The 18,670-nt window shown below is 46.9% G+C and overlaps 1 protein-coding gene across 2 annotated transcripts in view; it reads right to left on the bottom strand.

Annotated features, from left to right (window-relative positions):
- Positions 1 to 18,670, bottom strand: part of LOC8033730 (MICOS complex subunit MIC60) — a 36,320-nt gene that overhangs the window by 9,282 nt on the left and 8,368 nt on the right. For both annotated transcript variants that reach the window (XM_029977470.4, XM_029977473.4), the window contains exons 10-14: positions 18,424 to 18,547; positions 18,080 to 18,171; positions 17,899 to 18,003; positions 4,250 to 4,478; positions 566 to 921 (exon numbers count right to left, since the gene is read on the bottom strand). In XM_029977470.4, coding sequence (XP_029833330.3) covers positions 566 to 921; positions 4,250 to 4,478; positions 17,899 to 18,003; positions 18,080 to 18,171; positions 18,424 to 18,547 — 906 coding nt within the window. The remainder of the gene's footprint in view (positions 1 to 565; positions 922 to 4,249; positions 4,479 to 17,898; positions 18,004 to 18,079; positions 18,172 to 18,423; positions 18,548 to 18,670) is intronic.

Raw genomic sequence — 18,670 nt, 5'->3', positions numbered from 1 at the left:
ATAGGCAGTCGAGATTCGCACAACCGGGGGGTAAAGACAAGAGCGGAGAGTGGCAAATTGTAAGCACCGACATCAATGGTCCTGAGAGAAAGAACAAAACAGACAGAAAGGTGGAAAAAAAAGAAGCAAATTAAAGGTTAGGTGCGTTGACTTTACCACAATGCGTCGAACATGTTCACTTGCTCGTCAACTCTTCTCGCAGAATAAAGCTAAAAGAGCCAACACCAGCGTGAGCTTCCCACCTTCAGTAACACTTTGGAGTCTTGTGAGCTTTGAGCAAGCAGGCGTCGACAAAGCCAAATGAGAGGCAACGAGCACGTGCTGGAGGCTAGGCATTCAAAAGACACGCCCTGTCATTCTCATCCTGTCAGAGACTCTAGGCACTGGCTTGGCAAGGGACAGTTAGCTTCTTTCTGTTTAACAAAGCCTCGTCAGCAATCTGGGCCCACCGGGACCATCAGTGTCCGCGTCTATGCCTTGCCACTCCGACGCAACCCAAACACACAAGAAGATGGCGGACCTTTTCCTCCAGCTTTGCTACTTGAATGCTAAGCGCACAGCTCACCTTGGGGTAAACGATGAACAAGGACTGGAGGTACGACGCCAGATAGCGGAAGAGGCTGCCGCCTCGCTCGTCGACCAGCGCCACGCGGCGGCAGACCTGCTCGACGTGGGCAAAGCGCTCCTTGAGGGCCACCTCCGGGTAGACCCCGCGGCTGAGGGCCTCCTCGGGGATGCTGGCCAACACGAGCGGGACGTACGGGCTCATGGGGGCCGCCTCCCGCACGGGCTGCACGTCCTGAGCCAGTGGCTGGGGGCCCTCCCGGCTCGTGTGGCCGTACACCAGCGTCTGCTTCAGCCCCTGGCACGCCAGCCACAGGCCCTTGGCCTGCTGCGACACTCGGTCCAGCTCGTCACGGGCTGTCGGATCGAGGGCGCACAAACTATCAGCCTATGTCGGGTTCCACAAACTGGCGATTATGAACAATGCCCGCGCGTCTACTTTCCCTCGTAGGATGCAAGCAGCCAACAGTTGCGACGTACGAAAAGATAAAACGAAATGAAGAGGCGCAGAAAGTGTTTGTTCTCGAAAATGACAGTAATGGAAGCGGCATTTGGCCTTTCGTAGCAGGTTCTGTAGCAAACAAAACTTTGGTTCGGAGCAGTCACTGATCCTTTCGGAGCAGATGCCAACATCTGCTAACACATCACTTGAAAATGAAAAAGTGATTGCATCGCTAAATGGGTTCATCTTTGATAATGACAGAGGATTTCTCTTTGATACTGGAGCATATTACTTATCTTCTGTAATAAGAATCGATGGGGTACCAAAGGAACACCGGGCATTCTTTTTAGAAATAAGGCTCTAGTCGGAGAAGGTTCCATTTCAATGCGTAGGTACTAAACAATTGATGAAAAATTAATCACAGCACAACACTTCAGTTGTGATAAAGCTTCTCTTCCCTCACACTTTCACAGTCAGTAGTTCCTTTACCCTGTGTATATAAGTTCTGTAAAATGCCTGCAGAAGCCTAGCTCGTCTATCGACAAAGTTGTATCCCCCAAGTTTTATGAACCTACCAAACTCAATGAACAGGCAAAAAAAGAAAAAGACGGACAAAGCAATACTGGAGAAAGAAAAAGGTAAACAAAGATAAGGCGTTCAAAGTGTGATTGCTGAACCGGTGTTATCGACACACTCAACTTGACGAAGTTGTTCGTTTTTTTTTTTTTTTTTTTTGCTCATTTTATTTTGGGGCTAGGAGTCCCACACCGACAGCGGTGTTTGGGGAAAGAGCGCACGCTATTGTTCCAACAGCAGGCACTCCCTGCCCTCCCTACGTGTGCGCGTGCCCTTCCCCTTGCTTTTGCCCATCCTCCACTTTCTTCTTCTTTTCTTTTATTTTTTTTACGGTTCCTCTTTTTTTTTTCTTTCTTTTACAACTGCTCTTTTGCGGCGTACCCCCATGCGCGTATGCTGGCTTGGCGGTCTGCCAGCCCCGCAACGCGAGCTATGTGTTCGCTGCCTGCGCAATCCGACGGCGGGCGGCCGTTTTAGTTTGCTATATCAAGTATCCCCAACATGGGAGTTTGATACAGACAAACAACGCTGCTATACCGTTACATGTGATTTTCAAGGGGATGTTTGGACTGTTCGATATAAACAATAATTCGAAATACCCGAGTGCAATATAACCGGGCTTGACTGTAATTAAGTGATTTCATAAGGAGTACAAGACCCTGGTTCTGCCTTATCACAGGAGCCGCCATCCTACAATTTGGCAATGTTTTCTCGCAACTTTTAGGTCTTCACATCGCCGACATGGTCTGAAAATTCAGACGATGTCGGCGATCAATCCGCCAGAGCATCAACCAACCAGCGCAGTTGATGAGCAATAACACTTCGTTTCATCTTAATTTAAAGTGCAGCCACTGCTACGAGCCAATGGGACCAACCAGCGTCAAAGTGCAACATCATAGCATTCATCCATCTTCCTGTGTGGTCCTTCATCGACTAAAAGAATCAAGGGCAGTGAATGTACCATGACTTGTGCTTTTAGTATGTCTTTGTGGTTGTATGCGTTCGAGCCTTCGACTGTAGTACAACCTAAGATAAAACAAACTATAAGGCGAGTAAAGACGCTCTGAAACACATATTACAGCGGAGCTGTTAGGGGCTAGGTTCCCCAGGATTGTGTCCGGTATGTCGACACAAACCTACCTGGACAGCTACCGCCATCTAAAAGTGATGGCGGCAAGCACACAACCAGTCTGGTTGCCGCCGTCGCTTGTAGATGGCGCCAACCTTTCCAGCTAACATAGAAGAATGGATAGTTGGGCACGTTGGTGGGAATTCATTGTAGGAAACAGCGCGAAAAACAGACGACACGTAACGAGCGCAGCGCTCGTCACGAGTGTTACTTCGTCCTCGTCTGTTTTGCGCGGTGTTTCCTACACTCTTATCAGTTTCAGATTGGACTTGGGATGGGTCGGCCGCACGCCCTTTCGGGGAAAGAAGACTGGCTGAGCAAGGAGCGGCGACGCACGCAGCAGCGCAAATGGGTCCGCAACCGCCGCAAAGCCGCTCTCGCCCCGACTTCCACTGCGTCGAACGCTTCAGAGTCCCTTGCCAAAGAGCACATCGCTCGCCTGGAGAGCCTCCGCCGAGAACAGAATTAGCGATGTAAAGGGCACCGGCGGGCCAACGCCATGGACGATGATCGTGCCACGGACGCCAAGCGTAAGCGCGAGGCCCAGCGACGACAGCACTCCACGCCGGCTGAACAAATCCCGGGCACGACTGTGAGGTTTCGGAGGGAGTTCGTGGATTACCTGTTGGCGTCACGTGCGCTGTGTGCGACCGACTCTGGTTCACCGGAGACGTATCCATGATTGGTTGGCGTGTCAAACAAGAAGAAGCGGGAAACGGGCGCGTGCGCGTTGCGGCAGTGTATCGAGTACCTGCTCCGCTGCTCTTCCTTCTTCACAAGAGTGGAAAGGCTGAACGTTTTTGTACCATTTTCCTTTCCTCCTACTTCTCTAAATATTAAGCTCCTTCTCCAGACAGGCTATACACGACCTCCGTAGGAAAGCAGTTCCGTGCGCCTTGTTCATAAACAGTGCACAAGTTATTCAAGGCAAGACACGAATGCCGTGCCTCTCTGGTCTTGTGCAGCAATAAGCAAGTTTGTAAAGTTTACGTTCATGCACTCTACCTCTCTTCAATTAACTTTTCCCCAAAAAAGTTGTTTATAAAGGGCTCCTTGTTTTTAGATTTCTGAATTTTGCCAAATACCGTAGCTATAAGCATGTTTGTAAAGTTTACATTCATGCACTCTATATCAATTCGAAAAACTTTCCCCCAAAAAAGTTGTTTATGAAGGGCTCTTTGTTTTTAGATTTCTAAAATTTGCCAAATACCTGGTAAAAGTTGGGTTTTCCTTCCCAAACTTTCAGACTGTACTAACGACGAAGAGGGAAAAGTTGTGATTTTTAACTGGCATGAAGGAAAGGTACTTCTGTATCGGGAAAAATAATTACTCGGAATCATTAAGCTGGTTTAAAATTTCCAAGGTGATCAAGCTGCAAATGAAATTTTATTTTTGTCATAAGAAACTTTGTATAATTTATCCAGCAAGGCTACAGAAAGCTCAAACAATTTAAAAGACAGCCATGGCTCGTGAAACAAGGCGAACTCCCGTGACACAGCAAACAGCACAAGTCCAAACGAAAAAAGCAGAATATTCACCCTTGAGGTAGCCCTCCATGCCCTGGAGCTTAGCGACCGAAGCAGCCAGTGCCGCATTGTGACGGCTCCGTTCCTCAATGATCTTGCGTTCTATTGCCTGCCCAAAGGCACGGTCTAGGTCGTGCCGCTGGTCTTCCAAGGCCTCCTTGAGGTGCTCCGTGTGGGCTGCCACCTGTCTACGCAATTGCTGCTGCAGTTCTTGCTCGAAGGCTTCCTTCTGGTTCTCCAACTGCGAGCAAGATGCACAAGGAAGCAATGCCTTTTAATCCAACCTCTTTTGAAGAGAACCGAAACATAACCGCCCCATGAGAAGCCTCTTTTTCATGAGATCCACAAGAAACCAAAATTGCCCAAGGTAATCCGATCGAAAACTCTGCCCGGGACCGACCCGCTTTGCGATAAAATTAGCAAAAATCAGGCAGCCGCAATAAAAGCACTATCTAAACTGGCACACGAGGAGAAAGTGAAAAACCGTGATCTTCGCTAGCCTTGGCAATGCTGCCGATACTACTGCCGAGACTCTAGGATGAGGTTTTTCATCAAGAATGTTTGGATAATGGATCGTTCCCCTCAGATGTCAATGCTTCAACGGGGAAATATACAACAGCCAAGAGCCGAGGGAGGCTGAACTGCCAAATATCCTTAAACATTTTCAAGTGTCCTTACAACGAGTTCATAGTCTAGTACAAAGATCTGCACACTTTTTCAGCTCACCAACCACAGCAACGAAACCATATTCTGCTAACAAACACAGACACCCCATCAGACAGTTTAAAAATGACAGTCTCAACTCCCGTCCTAAAGGCCGACCTATTCGCGACTCCAGCGACCTATAGGGGGCGCCACCACCAAACAAACATGGCGGCTGAGTCCAGGTCGCGTCGGCTCGGCCAGGCCGCCTGAATGGGTGGCGCATTCAATTTAACAATTATTCTTTTGTTGAATGCCAAATTTTATGGGTATTTGAACTGAGACAGTTAAGTTTAGCCGGTGCGCATAAACTTGCCGAGCATAGTTTTGTTTTGCCGGTGTTTTTTGTTCTTTTCATGTCAAACTTTCGCTGCGGAGACTTCGATCAAAACCGAAACTATGGGCTCCGGAGAAACGGTGATAGACTCTAATTAGTTTTGATCATCTAAGGAAAGCGGCGAGGGCTACGAAATTGTTCCACCAAAAGTAATGTTCAGCTAACTCGCATGCCTCGATCATGCGACTTGCCTGTCCGCGAAATTGAGCTTTTGTGCCTGTCCGCGTTTCAAGAAACAGCTGCAGTCGTGTGCTCGGTCAAGAACACAGGCTGCAGGAAAATTACGAAAATTAAGCAAGCGCTTCTTGAGCCAAGGAGCATGTCAACTCGCTGGCACTTCACTAAGCAGCTGATACTCGTATTTCAATTCAGGTTTTAGTAGCAATCGAGAAGTCATTTTGATGAATATGCGGTTATGTATTATATTACGTACTATGGTCCCACTAAAGCGATATTAGGATGTTCTTCGGGTTGAAATATGAACTTAGTTGACTAACTATTAGGGTGAACTGCTGAATAAAAGTATATTTAACAGACAGAGAGATACTACTTAAACTTAGCCAAATGGTTCTAGCCGGTAGAACGGAGACGAATGCGGACAAGGTGAGGAGAGTCTTCATCGGAGATTCACTCACACCTCTCTGCATTGAACTTGACTTCGAATCCTCAACGAATAAAATTAGTATTATTATTTTTTTTTTTTTTTTGTGGCCGGTCAACTTGAGCAATGTAGACGTATATTGCTGCTGGATTTGACAGGGGTTATACGTATTGGAGGCGCGATAGATCCCAATGACGTGACAGCTTCTATCTTTGCGAGACGCGTCCCCGACCTTTTGAAAGCAGATAATTTCCCTCATTAATCAATCAAGTAATTGCGAAATTAGCCCAACTCCTTCAATGCGGTCTTTTTCGGCGAAAAGCCGCCAAGATGAATAGCCAACGCACCGGCCGGCGTTAGTGGCCCAAATTAACCTGAAGCTAGTCGAGCACAACCAAACTCAAGGAAAGCAGCTATCCAACCTTCCCATTCACTTGACTGCAACATTGGTGTCCCCTCCAGTGAAACACTTCGTCTGTCGACCTCAGTCTACTGTTCTACATCCTTATAAAGAAACCGCTTATCAGTTACCAAGCAGTCGTCACTTTGATCGTGATTAGAGATAGACGAGAAATCAAAACGTTTTTCCGTGATTCCTCCCCATCCAAAAAATTGAAAGCACGCGATCGTGTGTTGTGGAATAAACGGGCTTTCAAACACGTGATGGTAAGAAACAATCTACTGAGGCTCCACCACACTAATGAACGCTCAGGCAAACTTATGAAATTTTCGGACCTTCGTCAAATTACATTGCTCGCCGCCGCGCCGACAGCACGCGTCCGCGAAAGCCATCACAGACGCGGCGGGGCGCGGAGCGACCTGGACCGGCTGGTTCCCGGTTTTCCCGCTTGGCGGCGTCCGTTTTGCTGGAGTCGCGAATAGACTAGTCTTCTGCTGGGAAGAAAACCGGTTCCGTTTCCTCCTCTCCATTTCCTCACACTTTTCTCTCCTCTCCCCCACAGGAGCGAGTCTCTGAGCTATTCCCTGCAAAAAGGAGGGTCTCCCTCTTCCTCAAATGGAAAGGAGGAATTGAGGGAGTTTTCTCCTTTCTGCTCATTGGTCAACCTTTGAGGGGAATTCCACCATTTTTTTTATAGTCTCTAATTTGGCTGGAAATGGGCACACCGCATCAATAACCCTTTCTCAACTAATAGCCAAAATATTTTCTGAAAAAAAAAAAAAAAGATTTTCCATGAAGTACCGTAGTTGAATTTTCAAGTTACACCGGCCACAAGGGTTCCAAGAGGCGACTCTACTGGCAACAATGAAAAATCCCTACTTTTCCCTACCCGCGTACGTCACCGGCAGGCAGGCGAACGAGCAACCCGGGGCAGCAGCGAAGTGGCCTTCCGGGCATCAGCGATCGAGATTTCACAGCTTCAAGGTTGAAAGTTCCTTTGCAATGGGTAGCAATCTGTGCTCCACGGTAGATTGTAGGAACAGTGCCGGGAAAAGCTTCTTTTTTTTACCCTTGTTTTTCGTGGGAGAAAAAAAGTGTGCTCCGTGGCAGCAATGGAGGCCAGCCAGGTCAAGGTGCTTTTGCACAAGCTGTGTGCCGAGAGAACTAGTGTCGCGTGAAACAATCACACTTAAGCTCGGAAAACTTTATAGCCGTGTGCTGAGAGTTGAGTATCCTTCTCCAGTTGGAATAGCTTCAAGAGCGGCAAGCGCAGATTCTAGTCGGCTGTCTGCGACCACTATGACATGCGTCCAAAGAGGAGCGCTAATAATATTGAGAATAATAGTGCACATTTTAGCACTATAGTCGACATTTGGTGCAGTCACATTTGTTATTCACAATTGCTTCAGTGATTTTTTTTTTTTTCATCAACGTTTTATTTGTTTTGGACACCAAATCTAGCTCCGACTACTCCCCAAGTTCCACTCACGCGGCCTATCTGTTGAAACCGAGAAGTGAAACATCGAAACAAAGGTTTTAGTACGAGTTTAGACATGACTTTCGACATATTGCTATTCCTGTCTCGTATTACAGAGGTTTATGGGACAGGTGTTGAGCTCCATTTATATATAAAAGAGCCGTTGCCCATGGTTGGTCAAGTGGTTGACGTGCATGGTTCTCTTGCAGCTATTTTTCTTTTTATCTGCCAAGTTTCTTATTTTGAAGATTAATATTCGAGATTTTCTCATCTTAAGATTAATATTAATATCACTTTATAATATCTATATAGGCTGAAATTGCACTGAAGCTGATGCTAAAACAACACTTGTCAAAACACAAATTTCGGACTCCTCACAAATTTTCTGAAGGGCTATCTTGACATCTAGGGCAGAAAGAAAGAACTTTTCTAGCACCATGTAGCTTAATGGGCAAAGCATGCAATGTTGGAAGCAAATTTTTCAATATAGGTGTAGGAAAATTTTTAACTGAAATAATGTTTTATTGCTTGGTAGCCACACATTAAAGGGGCCCTGCAAGGACTTTTTTACTGGTTTTTAATTTGCACCCAACCTGAGCACACTGAACGTAGTAACTTGATGAAACTTCTTTTCTCGAAATTCGCTTTATTTTAAAAGTTATGGGCAAATTAAAATTACAAAAACAAGCAAAAAATAACCTCCCTCATGACGTCCTTGGTTGCTTGAGTGGCCGTGCACTAGAGGAGGCGTAGTGAGCTCATCGAGCGCTCACGCCTGCCGCACTCCGTGTCGACGGCGCGAGAGGGCACCACTAAAGCATGTTCTAAATAGGCTGTATGCAGCGGGTGGCCAGAGCGGCTCTCATTGCGTTTGCTGGGCGATTAAACTCTAATTCGGCATGACACTTCATTGGCCACAAACGACAGCAAACACGGGGTAAAGGTCAGTTCAGAATGGGAGCCACTTCCCGTTGCCATACCGCGAAACGGCCAAACTGCAACACAAAGCTTCTCGCCGAAGGCCTTCGGAACGCTCGGAGCCGGTCGGATCCTGCTGTCCATACAACCGCAGCGCCGCCGCGTACATCTGGGACCTTTCCGTGTCGGCGCCTGATCCCACTACTCCTCTCTAGTATGCGTCGCCTTTTCCACCGCATGGTGCCGGGTATGTCGACGGGTCATTTCTTGTTTCCGTACTTTATGAACTGCATTCGTTTCTTTTCTGATCGAAAATACTGAACAAAAACTACTTTTATAAATAATTGAAAAATGGTTTGCGCTACTTATATTTTGTATTTCGACGAAAAAGAAGCTCTTAGCTGCTCTGACCAGTAGTAAGCCCAGGACCAAGGACGTCACATTTTTTGCATTTTCGGTACCGCAGGTCGCCCTCGTCGGTAGAGGAGGTTTCCGCGTCGTCCGGTTAAAATATGACGCACTGATATTTAGTTACACACTCCGTGTCCGCTGGCTTGCGCGAACCCCAAGAGACGTGGAAACCCCAAAAAAGGTGGACGCTTAAATATGATTGCAGGGCCCCTTTAAGCACTGAACTTTAATATGTTTTAAAGTCACTAATAATGGTTCATCTAAAAAGTGCCTCCAACATTGCATTCTTCATAATTTGTAGTACCTATGTTACAACATCCTTTTTTAAAAAATTCTTTTTCTCTATTGTTATTGGAAACAAAGTATGGTTAATTATAATTCTCATGAGAAGTAACCTACTAATTAAAAAAATAACAGATAGTTGAAATCAGTTCAAAAGTCTAAACAAGCTTCTGCTCTTTTATTGGGCTCGGCCAAAAGAATGAAGAAAAAAGCCCAGAGACTGGAGTTTCCCCTTTAAAGGGACACTGACAGGGTAGTTATTCTTGCCAAGGGTTCTTTTTGTACGTGACATATGAGGACCCAACTATCCAGAACACAATTTGTTGCTCGAAATTTGTTTTCTTTCCGCCCGAAAACTGGCCGGATGGAGTCGTTCTCACACTCCTCTTCGTGATCATGCGCCGTTCTCTATGGTTTAGACACACACACCAAATATAATCAAAGTCGTGGGTCGTCGGAGGCACACACTCAATAATAAAAATTTAAAAAAATATGATACCCATTTTTTGTGGCTTCTAAAAAACTGCAAATACGTTGATTGGAAAAGAAGAAAAAAAAAAGCTCGAGGTACATTTAAGCACTTCTTATGAGTTGTGAATGCAAAAGCATGCAAGCTGCTCGTCCGCATCCTTTATCGTGTAAATGCCCGGGGCGGCGCCATTTCGTCAGCGTCCAGACGAGCAGAAGCACCGCTACGGTGCCGGAACACGTCTCCGACTGGTGTGCTTACCGGGTCCAAAAAAGTGGTCCCTCGATTTCCGCCTGATGACGTCACAAGTGTCATGCTTTCGCCGGTCACAAACCTGGTGGCGTCCCAAAAGCTGCGGTGTATGTAGAAGACGCCTGTTCTGCTGCAGGTCGCTCTCCAATGCGGCAGTCCACGGAAGCTAAAGCAGCCGGAAGTTGGGACGCCTGGAACGCCGTGACGACAGCGACACTCGTGTTCACTCGTGCTTTTCGCCAGCAATTCTACGACCAACCGCCAGGATCACGACATGCAACAGCATGACACTCCGGCTTCTGTGACGTCATTTGTTGCCGCTTTGGGACCACTTTTGATGTATGGGTGGGATAGGACGCTAAACACACCAGTCGGAGACGCACTCCAGGCACCATAGCACAGCCGAAGATGTGGATGCTGGAGGCGGCGGCATGTTCGTCGGCGACGAGACGAGCAGAAGCCACCGAGCGTGCGCCAACCTGTCAGCGGTTGGTAGTTTCATCAACCGGCCATTGGGAGCCTTGTCGACGTGCGCCGGCCAATGGGACCGAAGTGTTAAAGGTGCCGTTGGCTAGTTTTGCGCATGGTTTCATAGCTGGGAGCTGGAGAGAAGGATTTAAGAGCCCTTTGGCACGGTTTCAAAGCTGATGACGTCAGCTGGCTCCATGAGACCAGTTAATGCTTTTGCATTAAAAGTTGCACAGACAACCGGTAGCACTCTGTGCATTCTCTGCTTAATTCTCAACATGGCGTCGTATTGCAGGTCTTGCAGGCTGGACGGCTAAACGAAGCGAAGGTGACGGACGACGGGCATGGGACCTCCACTTCAGAACTGTTGTTTGCGATGCCAGCAAATCTGTCTAGCTTCGAAAAAGAAATCTTTTACCGATCAACACAATTAGGATTGTGTGCTGTTATGGGCTTGGGTAGAAGACAACCATGAGGAAATAAAATAAAGAAGATGGCGTTAAGATAGGAGGCTTCCGGGAGTACTCTGTTTCATTAACGACCACCAACGCATGGTCAGAAGTACAAGGACCCAGGATCGACCAGGAACGGTGAGCGATGGCTTCGCCGTCGATTGCAGCCACCAACTCATTCCAGGGCCAACCGCCTGTGGAATTGGATTTCTCAAAACTAGATGACTGGCCCCATTGGAAGCGCCGGTTCGAACGCTTTCAGATCATCAGTGGCCTTCCCACAAAACCTGAGTCAGAACAGGTCAACGCTCTAATATACTTCAGGGGCAACAAAGACGACATTCTCCTCTCACTGAACTTATCGGAAGCCAAAGTGGCGGAGTATGCGGAAGTGCTTTCGGCCTTTCAGCGAGAAGACGAAGGCTAGAAGAATTTATAACAATTCTTCACAGCCTCGCCAAGACTTGCGACTTCGGAGCTCTGCACGAGGAGATGATTCGAGACCGAATTGTCGTTGGAGTCCTCAACCATCAGCTGTCGGAGAAAATGCAACTGGATGCAGGACTGACACTAGATAAGGCTACCAACCTGGCTTGACAATCCAAAGCTGTCGAGAAACAGCAAGTTGCTCTCCACAATTCCCCAAGTGAAAACATTGACAGAGTCTTCAAAAAGGAGGCAAGTCAACGGAAGGGGAAGACACGAAATGAAGAAGCGACTATCTCGGACTGGTTTATCAACTCATGACAAAATCTGCCCAAAGTGTGGCTATACACACCATTAAAAAGATAAGTGCCCCGCACGAAAAGCAACCTGTAACAAATGCAGGAAACTTGGGCACTACTCACTAGTTTGCAGGAGTTCTGGTGCCCTCAGGGAAGTAACAACGTCAGAAGCGGCATTTCTTGGCTCCATGGCATCGTTAGATGGACAGGGATGGAAAGTCGCGGTTGACATCCGAGACATTCCCGTAACGTTCAAAGTTGACACCAGTGCTGATGTCACCGTCATTCCTGACAGGATGCACCAAGACTTTTTCAAGAAAGTCCTGAAAGGACTTTCTTGGTGTATTGAATAAGACTCTTCACTACAAAGAAAAGACCTTCAAGACCGACATTTATGTCGTAGAAGAGCTAGAACAGCCACTTCTACCGAGGGATGCAAGTGAACAACTGGGCATCGTTCAGCGTCTTGATCAAGTTGGTGCCTCAGGGGGCAACACTGTGGACCCAAAAAGAGAATACCCGAAGTTATTTTCTGGGTTGGGCCACGTCAAGATTCCATACAGGATCAAACTGAGACCTGATTCTAAACCAGTGGCACTGATGACACCTCGAAGAGTGGCCATTCCACTTCTCCATAAGATCAAAACGAAACTCGAGGAAATGGTCAAGATGGGAATAATTAAGCCCGTAGAAGAGCCAACTGAACGGGGCTCTGGAATGGTGATAGTAAGAAAAGGCAACGGAGACATTCGAATATGCGCAGACCTGACTGAACTGACCAAATACGTAGAAAGAGGAGTTCACCCACTTCCTGTAGGAGAACACGTTTTCGAACAGCTTGCTGGAACACGCTATTTTTCGAAAATTGATGCCAATTCTGGATTTTGGCAGTTTGAGCTTACCAAGGGGTATCAAGCTTTAACCACGTTCCTCACACACTTCGAAAGATTCAAGTTTATGAGACTGCCTCTTGGAATATCATCTGCTCCAGAATTTTTCCAAAAGAAGATGTCGCAATCCTCAGTAGTCTCGAAGGTGTGGTACGCAACATAAACGATGTGCTCATCTATGCCGACTCTCAACAAAAGCATGATGACAGACTGCAGCGTGTCCTAGAACGTCTTCAGGCTCAAGGAATGAGCCTCAATCTGGACAAGTGCGAATTCAGCGTGCGAAGAGTAAAGTTCTTGGGTCACGTTATCGACTGTGAAGGAATACGTCCAGACAGTGCCAAGTTAGGGCATTGTGGACTTGAAGCCTCCTTCATCTGTTCATAAGCTGAGAAGTTTTCTAGGCATGGTGAATTATTTGACAAAGTTGATACCGAACATGTCACACATCGCCTACCCGCTTAATTCGTTATTGAGCCCCAAGAGCCACTGGGTTTGAGATTCGGAACAGCAGAGAAGCTACGATGAATTCAAGCGCGCGCTGACCACGAGTCCCGCGCTGAAGCTCTTTGACCCAGGAAAACACACAGTGATCTCTGCCGATGCTTCATCATACGGCTTGGGAGCTGTGCTTCGTCAGCTTCAGACAGATGGATCCTACTAACCAGTTGCATACGCGTCAAGAACACTCACTGAGACAGAAAGAAGGTATACACAGGTTGAGAAGGAGGGCCTGGCAGTAGTTTGGACATGTGAAAGGTTTCAAGATTTTGTGACTGGTCTTCACATTGAGATTGAAACTGACCACAAGCCGCTAGTGCCCATTTTTACGTCGAAGAACCTAGCGGACATCATGGTTCGACTTCAAAGAATGAAGATGGGAATGATGAGATTCTCATGTGATAAAACACATTCCAGGAAAAGCGCTGATTGCCGCAGAAACATTGTCCCGCCAGCCTCTAAAGGAAACAGGAGACCCCGACCTGGAACAAGAAGTGGCTGCCTATATCAAGGGAGTGACCGCAGACCTTCCTGCGATGGAGAAGGAGACTTCAAGAAATCAAAGAAAGACAGACCAAGGACACTACATGCAAACAGCTTGCAGGGTACAGTGAAAAAGGGTGGCCCAGTTGGAAAGAAGTTTCTGTCAACTGTAAAGAGTACTGGCAACATCGGTCAGAAATTGCACTTCAAGATGGACTACTCATGAGAGGATGCAGACTCATTATCCCATAAGCCATGTGCACTGACATCCTCCAGAAAATCCACCAGGGATATGAAGGGATCACCAAATGCAGAGCTTGAGCGAAAGACTCTATGGTGGCCCGGCATCTCAACGCCGATTGTGAACATGGTACGCAGTTGCTCAGCATGCATCAAAAAATAGTCCAACCGACACGAGCCTTTGATGCCATCTGTTTCCAGAACGACCATGGCGGAAGGTCGCGATGGATCTATTTTATCTGTCAGGAAGGAACTACCTTTTAGTGACGACTGTTACTCGAGGTATCCAGAGATGGAACTTTTGAACTCTATTACTTTGAGCTGTGTAATAACACACTTTAAGTCAATTTTTGCACGACATGGAACACCTGAAGTGGTGTTCAGCGACAACGGACCATAATTACAACGTGTGGCTGGAAGCGAGTTCCATCGGTTCGCCCGAGAGAGGGGCTTCGAACACAGGACTTCTAGTCCAAGATATCCCCAGAGCAATGGATTTGTTGAAGGCGCTGTCGGAATTATTAAGAAAAGCCTCAAAAGGACATTCGACAGCTACATCGCATTACAGTCCTACCGTGCAACACCATTGGGCAATGGATATAGTCCCGCCGAGCTGATTATGGGCCGCAAGCTGAGAACCATCCCTACCATCTGCTCCTTCCACTTTGGAACCGAAACTTGTGAACACCCAAGAACTCGAAAAGTGGGAAAGAAGAACTCAGCAAAAGTAACTATGACAGACGACGTGCTGCACAACAACGGGAACCACTGAGAAGAGGTGATATCGTCTGGATCACCGATGAGCAAAAACAAGGCATAGTGCAATCTGCAGAGGAGTCGCCGAGATCATACCTCGTGGACACCGACACAGAAACCCTTCGCCGAAATAGATTCCACCTAAAACCAGTGCCTGGGGCCGATCTCACCAAAGAGAGTTCTGTGGCAGACATTGGCCAGGGTACTTACAAAACAAAAAGTGAGAGAGTTGTGAAACCTGCAAATAGACTTCAGTTTTAAAAGGGGAAGATGTGCTGTTATGGACTTGGGTAGAAGATGACGATGAGGAAATAGAATAAGGAAGATGGCGTTAAGATAGGAGGCTACCAAGAGTACTCTGTTTCATTAACGACCACCAACACAGATTGTTCCGTACAACACGCCCAACCACCAAGCTCATATGCATGAAGACATTGCCAAGTCATCGCCCCTTCTCTTGGCTGAAGACATTGCTCGCCTTACGAACACAAATTGCTAAGAGCTTGAAAAATACATAAACATCAAGCACGAAGTGCTTGACTTTTCTCTTTTTTATGCAAAGTGCAACGTGCGCGTTTTTCGTCTGCATTGCACTGCCAAAGGAATAAAAAAAAGAAAGAATGGGAAAAACAAAAGTGTGGTCGGCTGTAGTCACGTAACTTCCACAAGCCTCTCCTCCTATACATTTCTTTGTACTCCCCCATCCAGTTTCGGTTTCGAGCAGTAGCATTTTTTTGCTTTATTAAAAATATATGTGATGCTGTAGCAAAATATTTACTGGGTAGTCTTCTGACACCAAAATAAATTGCCTGGAAACAATTTTAAAAATGTTTTAGGAAGTGTTAGTTAAAGGGCAACTTTGGTCAATATTTTTTAATTTGGGATTACGAGTGCTTTTAGCTAAGGCAGTGTCTCTGAATTACAAGATAATACTTTTTTTTTCTCGATATTGTGTGCAGTTTCATAAATATCACGGCTCAAAATTTGGTTTCGGGCGACTACGGCAAAACCGAAACTATCTGCTAAAAGGATGGCAACACTGATCATCACCGTACAGTCGTGACATGACATCATCGTGGTGCCGTGGTACGCAGCACAACCAATCAACCTCAGCTCCACTACGACGGGACGTCACAAGGGAGCTGCGCCAGTGTTCCTTGACTAAAAGCTAACCCGCTTGCCATCCACTAAAGAGCAGCTGGTCGCATCATTAAAATCGGTTTTAGTGGAGTATGCGGCTTCACTTTGACCTAATTTTTTGGCTGTGATCTTATTTCATGCCACTAAAGCAATACCAGTCATTTATTTTGGTGTCATTTTCGACAGCAGTTGCCCTTTAAAAAAAAAACCAAGGAAGAGGGCCTGAATATTTCGACCGACTATATAAACATTCACATCACTGTGGTGGCTGGCTTTCTTTTTTTTTTTTTGGAATGCTTTTGCATTTTTTTTTTCTTATTGTGATAAGTGCAACATTAAAACTGAAGAAAAAAGGCAAGACCCCCCCACAAGACTCATGCATGACAGCAGTCCATATTCATTCTGGGTCTTTAAACAAAATGTTTCAGAGGGAAAACATTTAAAGCAGTGAAAAAAATTAAGAACTTTGAGTGGGAAATGCTTTTTGTCGACCTCCAACACCCAAGATGTCTATGATGACCTTGGCACTTCAAGGTGGGGGACTCCCTGTTTGAGTACCTCTGGTCTAGTAAAGCCGATTCCTATGGAGTGATTCTTCGAAAAATGTGCACGCAATGCCAGAGGCATCATCCTCATCGGTGTTGGAAAGATTGGCTTCTGTGGCCTATAATCATTCCGAACACAAACAAGTGGTTTCTCCGAAAAACAGCACCATGTGAAACAGCCTTAGAGTGGGATACGTTTTGCAAAACGAGTGAATGTCTCGAAAATTAGAAACGTCACTTGCAGAATTCAAACCTACATTCAGCACAATCACAAGTTTAATAGAGATTCCCAACTTTGCTGCTCCTAACAACTCTCCCTCAAACAAGGTGTATGTTTGAATAGCAGGCAAGCCTGAATAAAAAAAAACATAATACAGAAATATAGCATTACTCTTACTTAAAAGGCAACTCCGCTTCATTTTTGGTTTTGAAAAAACAATGCAGTCCTCTTCAGCATCACCTAGGAAGACCACACGTGAAATATTACGAAGCATTTCCGTCTAAATATTTCTTAAACAGTCCGGCAAACTTTGTAACTCGCCAAGTTGCCGAAATCGGCAGACTCAAGCGGGCAAATTCAGGCCTAACCAACAGCGCAGTCAAGGCTACGGCATGGGCATAGCCAACATTGAACTAAACGTCATCACCATTGCCCCCTTCTGCTTGTTTTTACTTCTCCGGGCGAGCGTAGCGGATGACATCAGCAACATTTCCTCTCAGCATTCAGCGGTGTCCACGTGATTGTCGTAATGCGCCTCTGCGGTGCGCTTCTTGGGAGCCGTCTGGCCCCCCCCCCCCCCCCCCGCCGTAGTCACGCGTTACCACCGTCTCCCGCGTCACAACCACCGTCGTCATCTCACCGTTTGTATTTATTGTCTCTCGGAGTTTCGTCCACACTATGGACACCACGTGCGCAGACTTATGCCGCAGTTGTGCAGACGTCGTTGAATGTCGTAAACACTAAAACGCAGCAAAGAGTGCGGTGCAGACGACACTTGCGCCTGGCACACGCCTGCCCCAAACCCTCCCATCGTTGCGTAGAAGATCACATGACATCTCATACCACGTGATGGCCCTTTTTTGGTGGCCCAAGGCCAATGTTGCCGGAGGGAGCCGAAGTTTCGGTTTCGATTTCCACTCGTGTTTAAAATTAGATTTAAAAATATATATCCCATTTTTCACGAAGCAAACAACATAGTGTCTTTTCCTAGGGCTTTTCAATGCGAAATCACTAATTCTCCCGAAATCTTCGGAACTGAGCGGAGTTGCCCTTTAAACAAAATTCTAACCCTCCAACAAAACCATTCTCCCCAATCAAAATCCTCTTTTCCAATCCCTCTAACTGGGCGGCCACTGTACCATCTTGGCATTTTACCACTGACTACCAGTCAAGTGCCTCCAGACCATGAGTGCCCTAGGCATCAAACAAATATATTATCGTGCTCATCCATGTGTGGCGAGGTTACTGAAACAGGCATGGCACTAGCTTTGCATATACATAGTATGCAGGCACAACTCCCGGCAACTCCCGAGCTCTCACAAGAACTTCTGTAGTGTTGAACGCGGTGCACGCATGATCGACCCACAGGTTGCCTGCACCCAAGCGGCCCACCTTCACTTCTAGGGTGGCGTCAATCTCCGCCCTCTGCCTCTCCAAGTCCCTGTTGGCCCTCTCTTGCTGCCTCTGGAACATCTGTGCCCGCTCTTGCTCGGTCACCTGTGCGAGAGATTATAGACGCTGAGCCCGGGTCCCTTTGACACCCCACCAAGGTCACCCAGTGCTAAAGAGTCACCTGCATTTTCGCTAGTGCCTTGGTCAGCAGCTCCACCCGGCGATGCGCATGGGCCACCAGGAGGTTCAACTCATCTTCGGAAAGTTTCTGACCTGCGTCATTGCAAGCAGAAATGGATCACCTTAAGCCGCTTCGGCTACCAACTACTTTTCAGTTCAGTGTCATGCTCCATCTCATAGATGAAAGACCGTAAGAGAGCAATCATGCCAACACAGCACCAGACAAAGTACATTATTACGCCCACATAACTTCGTCCATCCTTTCAGTTTACAAACGAGACAGAATGTGGTAGCGAAGTGAAAGTTCCCAAATGCCAGCCACCTACGCAGGCCACGCCAGCTCACCTTGCTCGCCAAACTTTGCATCTGGAAGCAGAGCTTCGATCTCCTCCTGGAAGTGTTTTCGGGCTTTCTCTATCATGTCCTTGTAGTCGGTGGCAATTTTTGTCGCCTCCTTGGCAGACTGTGACTGTAAACATGACAGGAGTGAACTTCCCTAACATAGTTTCTATGAGGTATGTCAATATTAATATTGGTCAGCTGGCATCGAGCAACGCGCCAAAGTGACAGAGAAGAGCAACGGTGGCTTCAC

The sequence above is a fragment of the Ixodes scapularis genome, unplaced genomic scaffold (assembly GCF_016920785.2).
Source record: "Ixodes scapularis isolate PalLabHiFi unplaced genomic scaffold, ASM1692078v2 PGA_scaffold9__187_contigs__length_104089568, whole genome shotgun sequence".
In the NCBI taxonomy this organism is placed as follows: domain Eukaryota; kingdom Metazoa; phylum Arthropoda; class Arachnida; order Ixodida; family Ixodidae; genus Ixodes; species Ixodes scapularis.
Note: the sequence above shows the minus strand (reverse complement) of the source record. Positions and strands in the feature narration are given on the sequence as shown.